We start from the raw sequence: 11,190 nt of genomic DNA on the forward strand, positions 1-11,190 counted from the left end.
GGGGCGGAGGCGGTAAAGGCGGCGGTGAAGGAGGAGGAGGCGGCGGCCGGGCCGCGCGATTCTCCTCTCGCGCACGGGCGATGCCTCGCCCGCCGGCAAGCACCCCTCCCACCACCCCCGCCGCCACCTTGCCGGCCCCCCACGCCGCCGCCGACGCCGCATGGCGCGCGTGCGGCGCATTGGCGATGGCTGCCTTTCGAGCGGCGGCGGCCGCCTCCGAGGCGGCCTGCGCGGCCGCGCGGCTCGCCTGGGCCGCCGTCGGCCCTGCGTTGCGGATGCCGTCGAGGCTCGCCTGGCGCAAGCCTCGCAGCGGGTTCATCACCAGCACGCGGTCGCGGTTCACCTGCCAGCTCACAAACGCCATCCAGTAGATGCTGCCCGTCATTAACAAACTTGTCGTTCTCGAGTCTGTCAGGAACGAGCCCAGCCGCTGCACCCATCGCCGGCTCGTTCGGCGCCGCTCGCGCCGCGCGAGGACCGATCGGTTCGATGGTGGTCCTCGCTGAGCGTCGGCCCGGTGCTGCTCCCTCACGAACCGGCACAAACGCGGCGTCGTCAGCGCAGCCACCGCTGCCGCCGTCGCCGCATCGGCGTTTACGCCGGCGACGGTTCTCCTCGGCGCCAGCAGCGGTGCAGCCGGGGCACAGGTGGCGTAGAAGGAGAGGGCGGGCAGCGCCATGCGCTCTCTCGTCACGTTGTCGTCGTCGTCACAGTGCGCCGCGCTCTCGGCAGCAGCGGGATCACTGCGCTGGCAGGTGCAGTTTGCTCTCAAGAAAATAAATTTATCCGTCGACGAGAGAGAGAAAAAAGTCTGTCCCCTCGGTCTAATCCTGAGTCCAACCTTTGGTCTGTCGTGGCTGCCGGCTGGAGCAACGACTGCCACCTCGACCATGCCGACCGGACGGTTCGTCGGCGGGAAGCCTGCCATGCCGAAAGCTCTGTCGGCCGAGGAACTGCAGGAAATGGACAACGAGGACCGGTTGCTGTACGTGCGCATACACGAGAAGGGGGACGAGGCGGAGCGTGCGCGCTTTGTCATCTATGCACGTGCGCGTCTGCGCACGGACCACCGCAGCGACCAGGAGCGACGGCACATTGTGAAACGCTACCGCGCCTGCCACAGGGAAGGCCTGCCGCAGCCCGCCTCTGCGGCAGCTAGTCAGTTTGGCCTTGACTCGCGCACACAGCTGGGATCAGCAACCATGTCGGCCTCGGAGGAGCTTCAGTCGGACCGCGAGCTCGCCGCCGTTCGGCAGCGCGGCAAGGCAATGCAGCACGCCTCGGAGGAGCTTCAGGCGGACCGCGTGGCTGTGCTGGCCGCCGTGCGGCAGCGCGGCAGGGCACTGGAGCACGCCTCGGAGGAGCTTCAGTCGGACCGCGAGGTGGTGCTCGCCGCTGTGCAGCAGGACGGCTGGGCGCTACAGTGCGCCTCGGAGGAGCTGAGGGCGGACCGAGAGGTGGTGCTGGCCGCTGTGCAGCAGGACAGCTGGGCGCTGGAGTGCGCCTCGGAGGAGCTGAGGGCGGACCGAGAGGTGGTGCTGGCCGCCGTGAAGCAGGACGGCACGGTGCTGGAGTATGCCTCGGAGGCGTTGCGGGGAGATCGAGAGGTTGTGCTGGCCGCCGTGAAGCAGAACGGCTATGCGCTGCATAACGCTTCGATGGAGCTGCGGGCGGACCGCGAGTTCATGCTGGCCGCTGTGCCGCAGGACGGCGATGCGCTGGAGTTTGCCTCGAAGGAGCTGAGGGCGGACCGCGAGTTCATGCTGGCCGCCGTGCAGCAGAATAGCTGTGCGCTGGTCTACGCTTCGGAGCAGCTTCAGGCGGACCGCGAGTTCATGATGGCCGCCGTGCAACAGCGCGGTTTGGCGCTGCGGTACGCCTCGGAGGAGCTGAGGGCGGACCGAGAGGTCGTGCTGGCCGCCGTGCAGCAGAGCGGCTGGGCGCTACAGTGCGCCTCGAAGGAGCTGAGGGCGGACCGAGAGTTCATGCTGGCCGCCGTGCAGCAGAATAGCTGTGCGCTGGTGTACGCTTCGGAGCAGCTTCAGGCGGACCGCGAGTTCATGATGGCCGCCGTGCAACAGCGCGGTTTGGCGCTGCGGTACGCCTCGCAGGAGCTGAGGGCGGACCGAGAGGTCGTGCTGGCCGCCGTGCAGCAGAGCGGCGATGCACTGCTGTTCGCCTCGCAGGAGTTGCGGGCGGACCGCGAGGTCGTGCTGGCCGCCGTGCGGCAGAGCGGCTGGGCGTTGCAGCAGAACGGCAGGGCACTGTGGGACGCTTCGGTGGAGCTGAGAGCGGACCGCGAGGTCGTGCTGGCCGCCGTGCAGCAGAACGGCAGGGCGCTGGTGCATGCCTCGGAGGCGTTGCAGGCAGACCGCGAGGTGGTGCTGGCCGCCGTGCAGCAGGACGGCGATGCGCTTGTATTTGCCGCCGAAGAGCTTCGCACCGACCCAGAGGTACTCGCTGCGATCGAGCAGAAGGCGGCAGCGAGGGCGGCAGCGGAGGAGGCGGCCGCAGAGGAGGTCGGCCGGGCGGCGGCGGGGCCAGACAGCTCGGCGGACGAGGGCAGCAGCGGGAGCTCAGGTGCTGAGGCCGCTGGTGGGCTTGCGGCCGCTGCCGACGTTCCAGTCAAGGTTGAGGCCGCCTCCTCCCTCCCGCCTCGCCCTCCCCTCATGGACGACGTGCGCTTCTACTTCACCTACTACGACAAGCACCTGAGCGCCCCCTTTGACGCGAAGGACTTTGACCGCCTCCACAAGTTCTACCTGCGCCCTCGCCACAAGATGGACCGCCGCGGCGGCAAGAAGACCATCCCGTGCCGCATGTGCCGCAACCGCCATGGCTCGCTGTGGCGCATCCTCGAGGACCTCCGCAAGCGAGCGCGGCGGGACCTCGGCGACGAGAAGCTGGCCAGGCCGGCGCTGTACGTCTACCTCCTCGCCTACGAGGAGTACCTCAAGGAGAGCGCCCTCCGCCACCACCCCGCCTTTTGGGTCTCTGCGAACGAGGACCTGACGGGCGACGCCGAGGAGACGATCGAGATTGCCGACTCGGAGGATGAGGCGGCCGTCCCTAGCGACGCGGTCGAGTTGGGCGGTTCGGGAAGCGACGACGACGACGCGGACCCGCCAGCGCCTCCGGCGGTGCGCGTCAAGACGGAGCAGTAGACCGATAGCCACGCGCCGGTGTTGTATCTTAGTTAGTGACCTAAGGCACACAGACACCCACTACCCACGCCGCGTGCATGAATACGTGTGTATGTACTTTTGATTTCGGGCCCGGGGTTGTGCGTTTATGTGAAGCATGGAACGTGCGCGCATTTCATCCCGTCACGCTAGGAGGCGCCCTCCACGCGCTGAGCCCGCATCTCCTGTGCTACCATGCCAACCTTCGCCTCGCTCCTCAACGTCCAGTTCGTCGGCCGGTGGTACGCCGGCCCATCCAACGTACCGGCCGCTGCGTGGGGTCCCGCCGCGTTCCACGTGCGCTTCTCGTGCCCATCCGCTTGCGCCGCTGAGGTCAGCCTCGACGATGACTCGGGAAGCCTCGTCTACACCTGTGGCGGGACGGCGATGGCCGAGACGCGCTTCACCTCATTCGAGATGCGCTCGCTCAGCGTCAGCGCGAGCGCGGGCACACCCTTCCTCTGGTGCGGCCGCAGCTCTGAGGGCTCGTACGGCGAGAGCAGAGTGCAGTCCATCGGCGTTTTCGGAGGCGAGCTGGTTCCGCTCGCGCTCCCGAGCAACCCTCTGCGCTTGGAGGTGCTTGGCGACAGCATCACAGCCGGCTACCAGGCCCTCGCGGAATATGGGCAGACGTTCAGCCTCGAGCTCGAGGACGTCTTCTCCTCCTACGAGCGGCGCATGGCTGACGCGTGGGGCACCTGGGACTGGCGCGTCGTGGCTCGCTCGGGCATCCCCGTCTCGCTGGTCGAGGAGGACCCTGCCGGCTCCGGCATCATCAGCGGGCAGTACGACTGCCGTGTCCACTGGTGGACCGGCGGTGCGGGCTCCTGCCCGACCGCGTGGGATCACGCCCAGTGGCACCGCCGCCTCCCTCGCCACCGCCTGCGGGCTGGGGGCGGCGGCGGCACTCTGCGGGTGGCGGGCGAGCTGCTGGCTGGCCGGCGGCGCGTCTCTCGACTCAAATTATGGGCCGCCTTTCGGGCGTGCGGCCAGGGGCCCGTGTGGCGCGAGGAGAGGGCGGCGCGCTCGGCGCGCTGGCGGCGGTGAAGCCTCTCAGAGTGGGCGCTGGCTGGCCGAGGGCGTCGGGCGGGTGTGGGGCGGCACTCGGGCCGCCGGACGGGCCGTGGTGGCCCGTGTGGCGTTCGTGAGGGACTGTTTGGGCGCCCCGGCAGCCTCCCGGCCGGCGTGACCAGGGCCGGTTTGGCAGCGGTTTGGGCTGTGTGTGGGCCGGTCGCGGTACGGGATATAGTGCTTGTTTATGGTACCACTCACCACTCCCGGCCGACGGGGCCTCGCGGGGCGTCCTCGTTTGCAAATAAAGGTCTCTGCCATCGCTCAGAGTCCCAAACCATGTGATCCTCCGCGCCTCCGCGCCCGAGTAGTCTGCCAGATGCGACGTCGTCGGGGACGAGGGGATGCTCAACCGCCCCACGCCACGCCGCTTGCGGCGGGGTCCTATTCCCAGCTCGCGGGGCCACTTCTTATTTTATTCTCTCTCTCCGGATGATGGAGTGCTGGGGGGGGCGACACGAGGCGGTGCATCGCGTCCTCCGGCTGGTTCATCCCGCGCTCCGCCCGCCAGCGGAGCAACGTGGCGCGTTCTGCCGACGACACGTCGGCGCAGAGGAGCAGGCGCAGCTGGGCGTACGCCAGGTCGCCGGGCGGGACGGACGGGACGTCCATCATCCGCGACATGGCCTCGCCGGGCTCGCGCTCGCTACGAGGGGGGCTCTCACGCCTGACTCCACGTCGTCGGTGTCCTCTCCGTGCGGGGCTGGCGGCGACGGCGGTGGCGGAGGCGGCGGCGGCGGCATGGGCAACGCCCACCCTCGTTCGGGCATCTCCTGCCTGGGCGGCGGCGGCAGCGGCATCCACGTCCGCGGCGGCGGCGGTGGCTCCCACCCCGGGGGCGGCGAGAAGGCTGGCATCGGTGGCGGCAGTGGTCGGGGCGGCGGCGGCAGTTGCACCGACGGCTGCGCTGGGGGCGGCGGCGGCGGGAGCGCGTTTAGGAACGCGCCAGCAACGGCCGTGGTGGGCGGCGGCGGCGGTCGCGCCGTTGGCTGTGCCGGGGGCGGCGGTGGCGTGAGCGCGCTGAGGAACGCGCCGGCTTCCGCAGCGGCAGTGCGCTGCCTGCGCCGGGGTGCGTGCTGCACGCGCCCGCCGCCCTCGTCGTACATCACGTCACAGTCGTCGCTGCTCTCGCCGGAGCTCGGGAACGCGTCGAAGGAGGCGAACGGCGTGGCGTCGTGCTGTTCCTCGGGTGGCTCGGACGCGCCCGGCCCGAGGCTCTGCAGGAAGGCCTCGTTGTCATCTCGCCTGTCGTGCCGGCGCCGGCGCTGGGTCGCTGAGCCCCGACGACGCCCGCTGGCCTGTTGCTGCTCGCGTCGCGCCTGCGCCGCCTCCCGCTCCTCCATCTCGGCGATGGCCCACGGCTCCACCCCGCCGTCGAGCTCCGCGTCGTCCTCCGTCTCGGCGTGGCTGCTGCTGGAGCCGGCCTCGCCGCCTGTGGGAGCGGCCGCGTGGTCCGGTGGGTTGCGGACAAGGATAGCCGCGCCACGCGCGGCCACGTGCACCTCCCAAGCCAACCGCCGCCCCCGCAGCACGACGGTGAGGCGAGCCTCGCAAACGACGCCGAGGGGGCAAAGGTAGCTCTCGCCGGGTGTGCCTCAGCGGCCGCGGGCGAGCAGGGCATGTGCGCGCCACGCGCCGCCGCTCGAGCCGGATCGTACGAGTCTCCCTCCCGCGGCTCGTTGCAGGAGAGCGGGTCGATCCGATGATGCTCGGTGAAGATGCTCGGTTGGCTCTCGCCAAATGTTTGTCCGACTCGACGTACTGCCCCGGGCGTCGGGCCGTGGCGGCGACGGCAGGCGTGCTCCAGCGCCGCCTCGTGCGCACGCACGCGCAGCGGCGGCGCCTCTGCACCACCCGAGTCGCCGCCCGGCCGAGCGAGGAGCAGAGAGACGACGAGTGACATGCTGATTCGGCAATCAAGAAAGTTTTTTTTTTATTCTCTCCGGATGATGACCGCCGGGCTCTCTGCCCTCTTCCAGCCGTGGCCGGCACCCCTCCAAACCGCAGCGCTGGCATCGTTGAACTCATTCACGGAAGAGTGGGCCAATCCGGCGGAGCCGCCGGGAGATCATGTCTCCCGTCCAGCGCCGATCGATGCAGGCGACATCAGCTCGCTGACGCGGCGGGCCGCCGGCGACATTGACTGGCGCACGTTCACTCCGCTCGCTCGCATCGACGCTCTCATTGACGCCATCGGTCCTCGAGGCATGGATCGGGTCGCCGACCTCCTCACCAATGGCACCGGGTCCGCCTCCCTCGACCTGCGCTGGGTGCCACCGCTCTCACTCCCGCTGCTCCCCGGCCTCCGGCTGCGCGTCGAGTTTTCGAGCGCGATCGTCGCCGGCCTCGACACCCTCTCCGACATCGCGCTGCTGCGGCCGAACGCCTCGGACTCGACGCGGCTCAGCTCCTCCCTCGCCGCTCGCCGCGCCGACGCGACTCTGCGCCTTTGCCTGCGGGCGGTGCGAGAGACGACGCGAGAGGAGCCAACATGTTTGGAGATGACGCGAGGTGACGCGAGATGGCGCGAGATGGCGCGAGATGGCGCGAGACGACGCGAGAATGGCCTAGATGGCACGCACGAGCAGCTTGAGCGCACACGCAACCACGCAGCAAACCCGCCCCCTCTCCCTCTCGCGCCGCCACCTGCAGGAGCGGAGCGAGGCGCGGCCGGCCCCGAGCAAGAGAGAGCGGCAGCGCGCCGCTTCGTGGGCCTCCGCCCCGCCGCTCCCGCTCACGCTCCACGCGACACTCGGTCTGCTCTCTCTGCTCTCTCTCCCGCCAGCGCTCGCGGTGCGGACGAGCGTCTCTTCACGCCGCACGCTGTGAACATCAGGCCAGCTCTCCGGCTCAATCAGCGGCCGACTCGCCGTCGCCGCCGCCGCCGCAGGAGGGCTAACCATCTCTCAGCTGGCAGGCCCGCGCGGCAGCCAAAGGCACGTCCGTGACACGCCCGTGACACGTCCATGACACGTCCCTCTCTCGGCTGGCAGGCCCGCGCGGCAGCCAAAGGCACGTCCGTGACACGCCCGTGACACGTCCATGACACGTCCCTCTCTCGGCTGGCAGGCCCGCGCGGCACGCCCGCCGCGTGCCTCGCCCGCGCCGTCGGGAACGAAACCTCGCTGCTCTCGGCGGGCGCCTCCGCGCGCCTCCTCGCGCTGCGTGTGGAGGGCAGCGGCGCCTCCGCTCCGCTGCCCGGCTGCCCGAGAAACGTCTCCCTGCCTCGCTCCGCCGCCGCCGCCCTCGTCTCCTTCGCCGACCGCCGGCTGCGCGCGGCGCTGGCAGAGGCGCGAGGCGAGGCGTGTGCTCACGCCGCCTCGGCCACGCCAATCTCCCGCAGTCTCCCGGAGAATCTCCCGCAATCTCCCCGCGGGCGCGGCGGCACCCGCGGCCCCCAGCGGTCTCCCACAATCTCCCGCAATCTCCCGGCTGCCGGCCACACACCTTCCTCCGACTCTTCCGTGAGCGTTCTCGGAAACTTCCCGACAGGCGCGCGCGCCGCCTCTCCAGAAGAGAACAAGAGTTGCATCTCCCAGAAGAGAACAAGAGTTGCACGCCTCGAGAGGAGCCGAGAGGAGCCGAGGCCAGCCGAGAGTAGGCGGGCAGCTCCTCCCCAAAGAGCAAGACTTGGCCCAGAGGAAGCAACAGCAGCCCCTCCCGTCGCCTTGACGCAGGCGTGCGCCCCGCCGCAGCCGGCCACGCCGCGGCTGCTCGACCTCACCCGCTCGCGCCTGCTGGCCGCCGTGAGGAGGGCGGCGGACGCGTTTGGCGCGGACGGCGTGAATCGGGCGGTGGAGGCGCTCGGCCTCTCCAACGCCTCCGTCGGAGGGCGTCTGCTCTCGCTGCGGCTGAGCCAGCGGGTGGCCCTAGAATTCGAGAAATACAAGCAGTTGCTAGAAGCGGGGGGAGGCGTATTCTTGTCGTCCAGCCGGCGCTCGAGAGGGGGCGGGACGTCGCTGCATACGGCCGTATTCAGCTGTGCTCACTGCCCGCGTAGCCCCTCGTACTCACGAGGGGAAGACAGAGCACAGGACCGTACTCCCGCCCTTGGGGCTGGTCTCTTCAGCACGTAGGCTCCCGGCGCTCCACATCTCCCCATATCTCCCCACACCTCCCCTCATCTCCACCACATCTCCCCACACCTCCCCACACCTCCCCACACCTCCCCATATCTCCCCACACCTCCCCACACCTCCCCTCATCTCCCCTCATCTCCCCACACCTCCCCTCATCTCCCCTCATCTCCCCACACCTCCCCACACCTCCCCACACCTCCCCACACCTCCCCTCATCTCCCCACACCTCCCCACACCTCCCCACATCTCCCCACACCACCCCACACCTCCCCCACACCTCCCCCGCGCAGGCCGGTGGCGCTGCGGCTCGACGTGTCCGACCTGCGCCTCTCCGGCCTCGACACCACCTTCGGCCTCGACCTCCTCCGGCCGACTGCCCCCCACCGCCTCGAGAGCGCCGTCGGCCTCGGCGGCGGCGGCGGCCGAGGCGGCGACCAGCCGGCGCCGCCCCCCCCCCCCCCTCCCCCCTCTCGTGGCCACCCTCCCTCGAACTGCCAAGGACTGCCCGGGCCCCGCGTCCGCGACTGCTCGGCCTGCGCCCCCAGGCGCCCCTCTCGCTCGAGGCGACCATCTCCCCCCATCTCCCCATATCTCCCCGTATCTCAGGCGCCCCTCTCGCTCGAGGCGACGCTCTCGCTGCAGGGCGCGTCCGTCCCTCTCTGCCGAGATGACCCGAGATGACCCGAGATGACCCGAGATGACCCGAGATGACCCGAGATGACCCGAGATGACCCGAGGGGACCCGAGGGGACCCGAGATGACCCGAGGGGACCCGAGGGGACCCGAGATGACCCGAGATGACCCGAGATGACCCGAGATGACCCGAGGGGGCCCGAGAGGACCCGAGATGGCCCGAGGGGGCCCGAGAGGACCCGAGATGGCCCGAGATGGCCCGAGATGATCCGAGATGACCCGAGATGACCCGAGATGACCCGAGGGGACCCGAGATGACCCGAGATGACCCGAGGGGACCCGAGATGACCCGAGATGACCCGAGGGGACCCGAGATGACCCGAGATGACCCGAGATGGCCCGAGATGGCCCGAGATGACCCGAGATGACCCGAGATGACCCAAGATGACCCGAGATGACCCGAGATGACCTCGAGATGACCCGATATGACCCGAGACGACCCGAGATGGCCCGAGGGGGCCCGAGATTGCCCTAGGTGACCTGAGGTGACCCGAGATGACTCAAGATGACTCAAGATGACTTAGGATGACCCGCGGCTAGGTCGTCCCTTTCGCGTGCGGCTCGCCCTCTCCTCCGCCACCCTCCACGCGCCCGCCGCCGCCGAGCACGACGGGAGGTGTGCGCGACGCCGCCGGCTCTCAGCCGCCGCAGCTGTGTGAGCAGGCCGTCGCCACGGTCGAGTACGACGGGGGCAGCGTGGGCGCCTTGCCCCTGCGCAACCTCTCCCACGCCGCCGCCTGCCTGCTCGGCGTCGCGCCGCTGCGCGCCGTGGCCCTCGACCCGCACGCAACCTTTCTGGGCGTCGGCGGCGGCGCGGGCGGCGGCGAGATGCCGGTCGAGGTCGCGGCAGTGGCCGCAACCTCCCGCAATCTCCCGCAATCTCCCCTCAGGCGAGATGACGGTCGAGGTCGCGGCAGTGGCCGCAACCTCCCGCAACCTCCCGCAATCTCCCCTCAGGCGAGATGACGGTCGAGGTCGCGGCAGTGGGCGGCCCAGCCGGGCGCGGGCCTGCTCCCTGGGTTGGCGCCGCCGACACGGAACCCTCTTTCGCGGCGTGGCCGCGCCCAGCCCTGCTTCGCGCGCCGCCACTCACGCCTCGGCTTGTGCGCAGGCGTCGCTCCTCGCGCACACCTCGCCCGGCTTGGTCTCGATGCCCAAGTCCCTAGAAGCGGAACACGTCTCCATATGCATGTACATGTACCCTAAGGTTCTCCGAGACCTCGCGAGCGGGCCGGTATTCACACCTCGGCAGTGTGGTTTGGGCAGGGGTGGGCAGTGTGGGTTTCACACCCGGGGCAGGTAGGGGATCATTACTCCAACTGGCGCTCGAGAGACACTCTCGAGAGGACACGCACTCCGCTGCACTCGACAGCAGTCGGCTCTCACTGTAGTGAGCGTCGGGCTGGTGGTTCGACACCGAGTTTGAAATGTCCGTTTCTCTGCGCTTCTCTTCACACTGTCTCCACTGCACTCGTGTCGCTCGTCTCCACACGCGCTCTGAACCCCCCGCACGAGGCCGTACTCCCCGCCCCGAGGCTGGTGTGATGATGGCGTAGGCTGCCCATATCTCCCCATATCTCCCCATATCTCCCGCCCCGAGGCTGGTGTCATCAGCACGTAGGCTCGAGATATGGGGAGATATGGGGGGAGCGAGGGAGGAGACATGGGGAGATGTAGGGAGACGAGGCTGGTGTCTTGTTCACGTAGGCTCAACTCCGCCCTCTCCGCGGCTCTCTCCTCGGCGAGGTCCTGCGATCCGCCTCGCCGTCCTCGTCCGCCGCCTCCGCCGCCGGCCTCCCCGCCGCCGCCGGCCTCGCCGCCGCCGCCGGCCTCGCCGCCGCCGCCGGCCTCGCCGCCGCCGCCGCCTCCCCCAACCTTGGCGACGCGGGTCGAGGTTGGTGGCGAGTGGGCGGCGGCGGCGGCGATCGCCCTCGCGGCTGCCTCCGCCGCCGCGGGTTGCGTGTGCGGGCGCGGCGAGGGCGGGGGAGGAGGCGGGTGAGGAGGCGGGGGAGGAGGCGGAAAGGGCGGGGGAGGAGGCGGGGGAGGCGGAGGAGGCGGAGGAGGCGGGGGAAGAGGTGGAGGAGGCTTGGGAGGAGGTGGGGTAAGAGGCCGAGGAGGAAGCGGGGGAAAGAGCCGGGGGAAGAAGCCTGGGAAGCCGGGCGAAG

General features: G+C 70.0%; 3 protein-coding genes across 3 annotated transcripts; all 3 read left to right on the plus strand.

Annotated features, from left to right (window-relative positions):
• Window positions 1-890: 890 nt before the first annotated feature.
• EMIHUDRAFT_231645 (hypothetical protein) lies at window positions 891-1,159 on the plus strand (the record flags this gene model as incomplete). The annotated part of the gene is made up of 2 exons (XM_005784026.1): window positions 891-1,047; window positions 1,140-1,159. The coding sequence occupies 2 exons, from the start codon at window positions 891-893 to the stop codon at window positions 1,157-1,159; spliced, it is 177 nt and encodes a 58-aa protein (XP_005784083.1).
• Window positions 1,160-2,524: 1,365 nt separating this feature from the next.
• EMIHUDRAFT_364894 (hypothetical protein) lies at window positions 2,525-3,291 on the plus strand. The gene has a single exon (XM_005784027.1). The coding sequence runs from the start codon at window positions 2,670-2,672 to the stop codon at window positions 3,162-3,164; it is 495 nt and encodes a 164-aa protein (XP_005784084.1). The 5' UTR covers window positions 2,525-2,669; the 3' UTR covers window positions 3,165-3,291.
• A 2,915-nt stretch (window positions 3,292-6,206) lies between these two features.
• On the plus strand, window positions 6,207-7,450 carry EMIHUDRAFT_442162 (hypothetical protein; the record flags this gene model as incomplete). Its single annotated transcript, XM_005784028.1, has 4 exons — window positions 6,207-6,715; window positions 6,906-7,008; window positions 7,090-7,170; window positions 7,323-7,450. Coding segments are annotated over exons 1-4 (567 nt in total), but the record flags the coding sequence as incomplete, so codon positions are not given.
• Between the last annotated feature and the right edge of the window lie 3,740 nt (window positions 7,451-11,190).

Source organism: Emiliania huxleyi (genome assembly GCF_000372725.1).
Source record: "Emiliania huxleyi CCMP1516 chromosome Unknown EMIHUscaffold_174, whole genome shotgun sequence".
In the NCBI taxonomy this organism is placed as follows: Eukaryota; Haptophyta; order Isochrysidales; family Noelaerhabdaceae; genus Emiliania; species Emiliania huxleyi.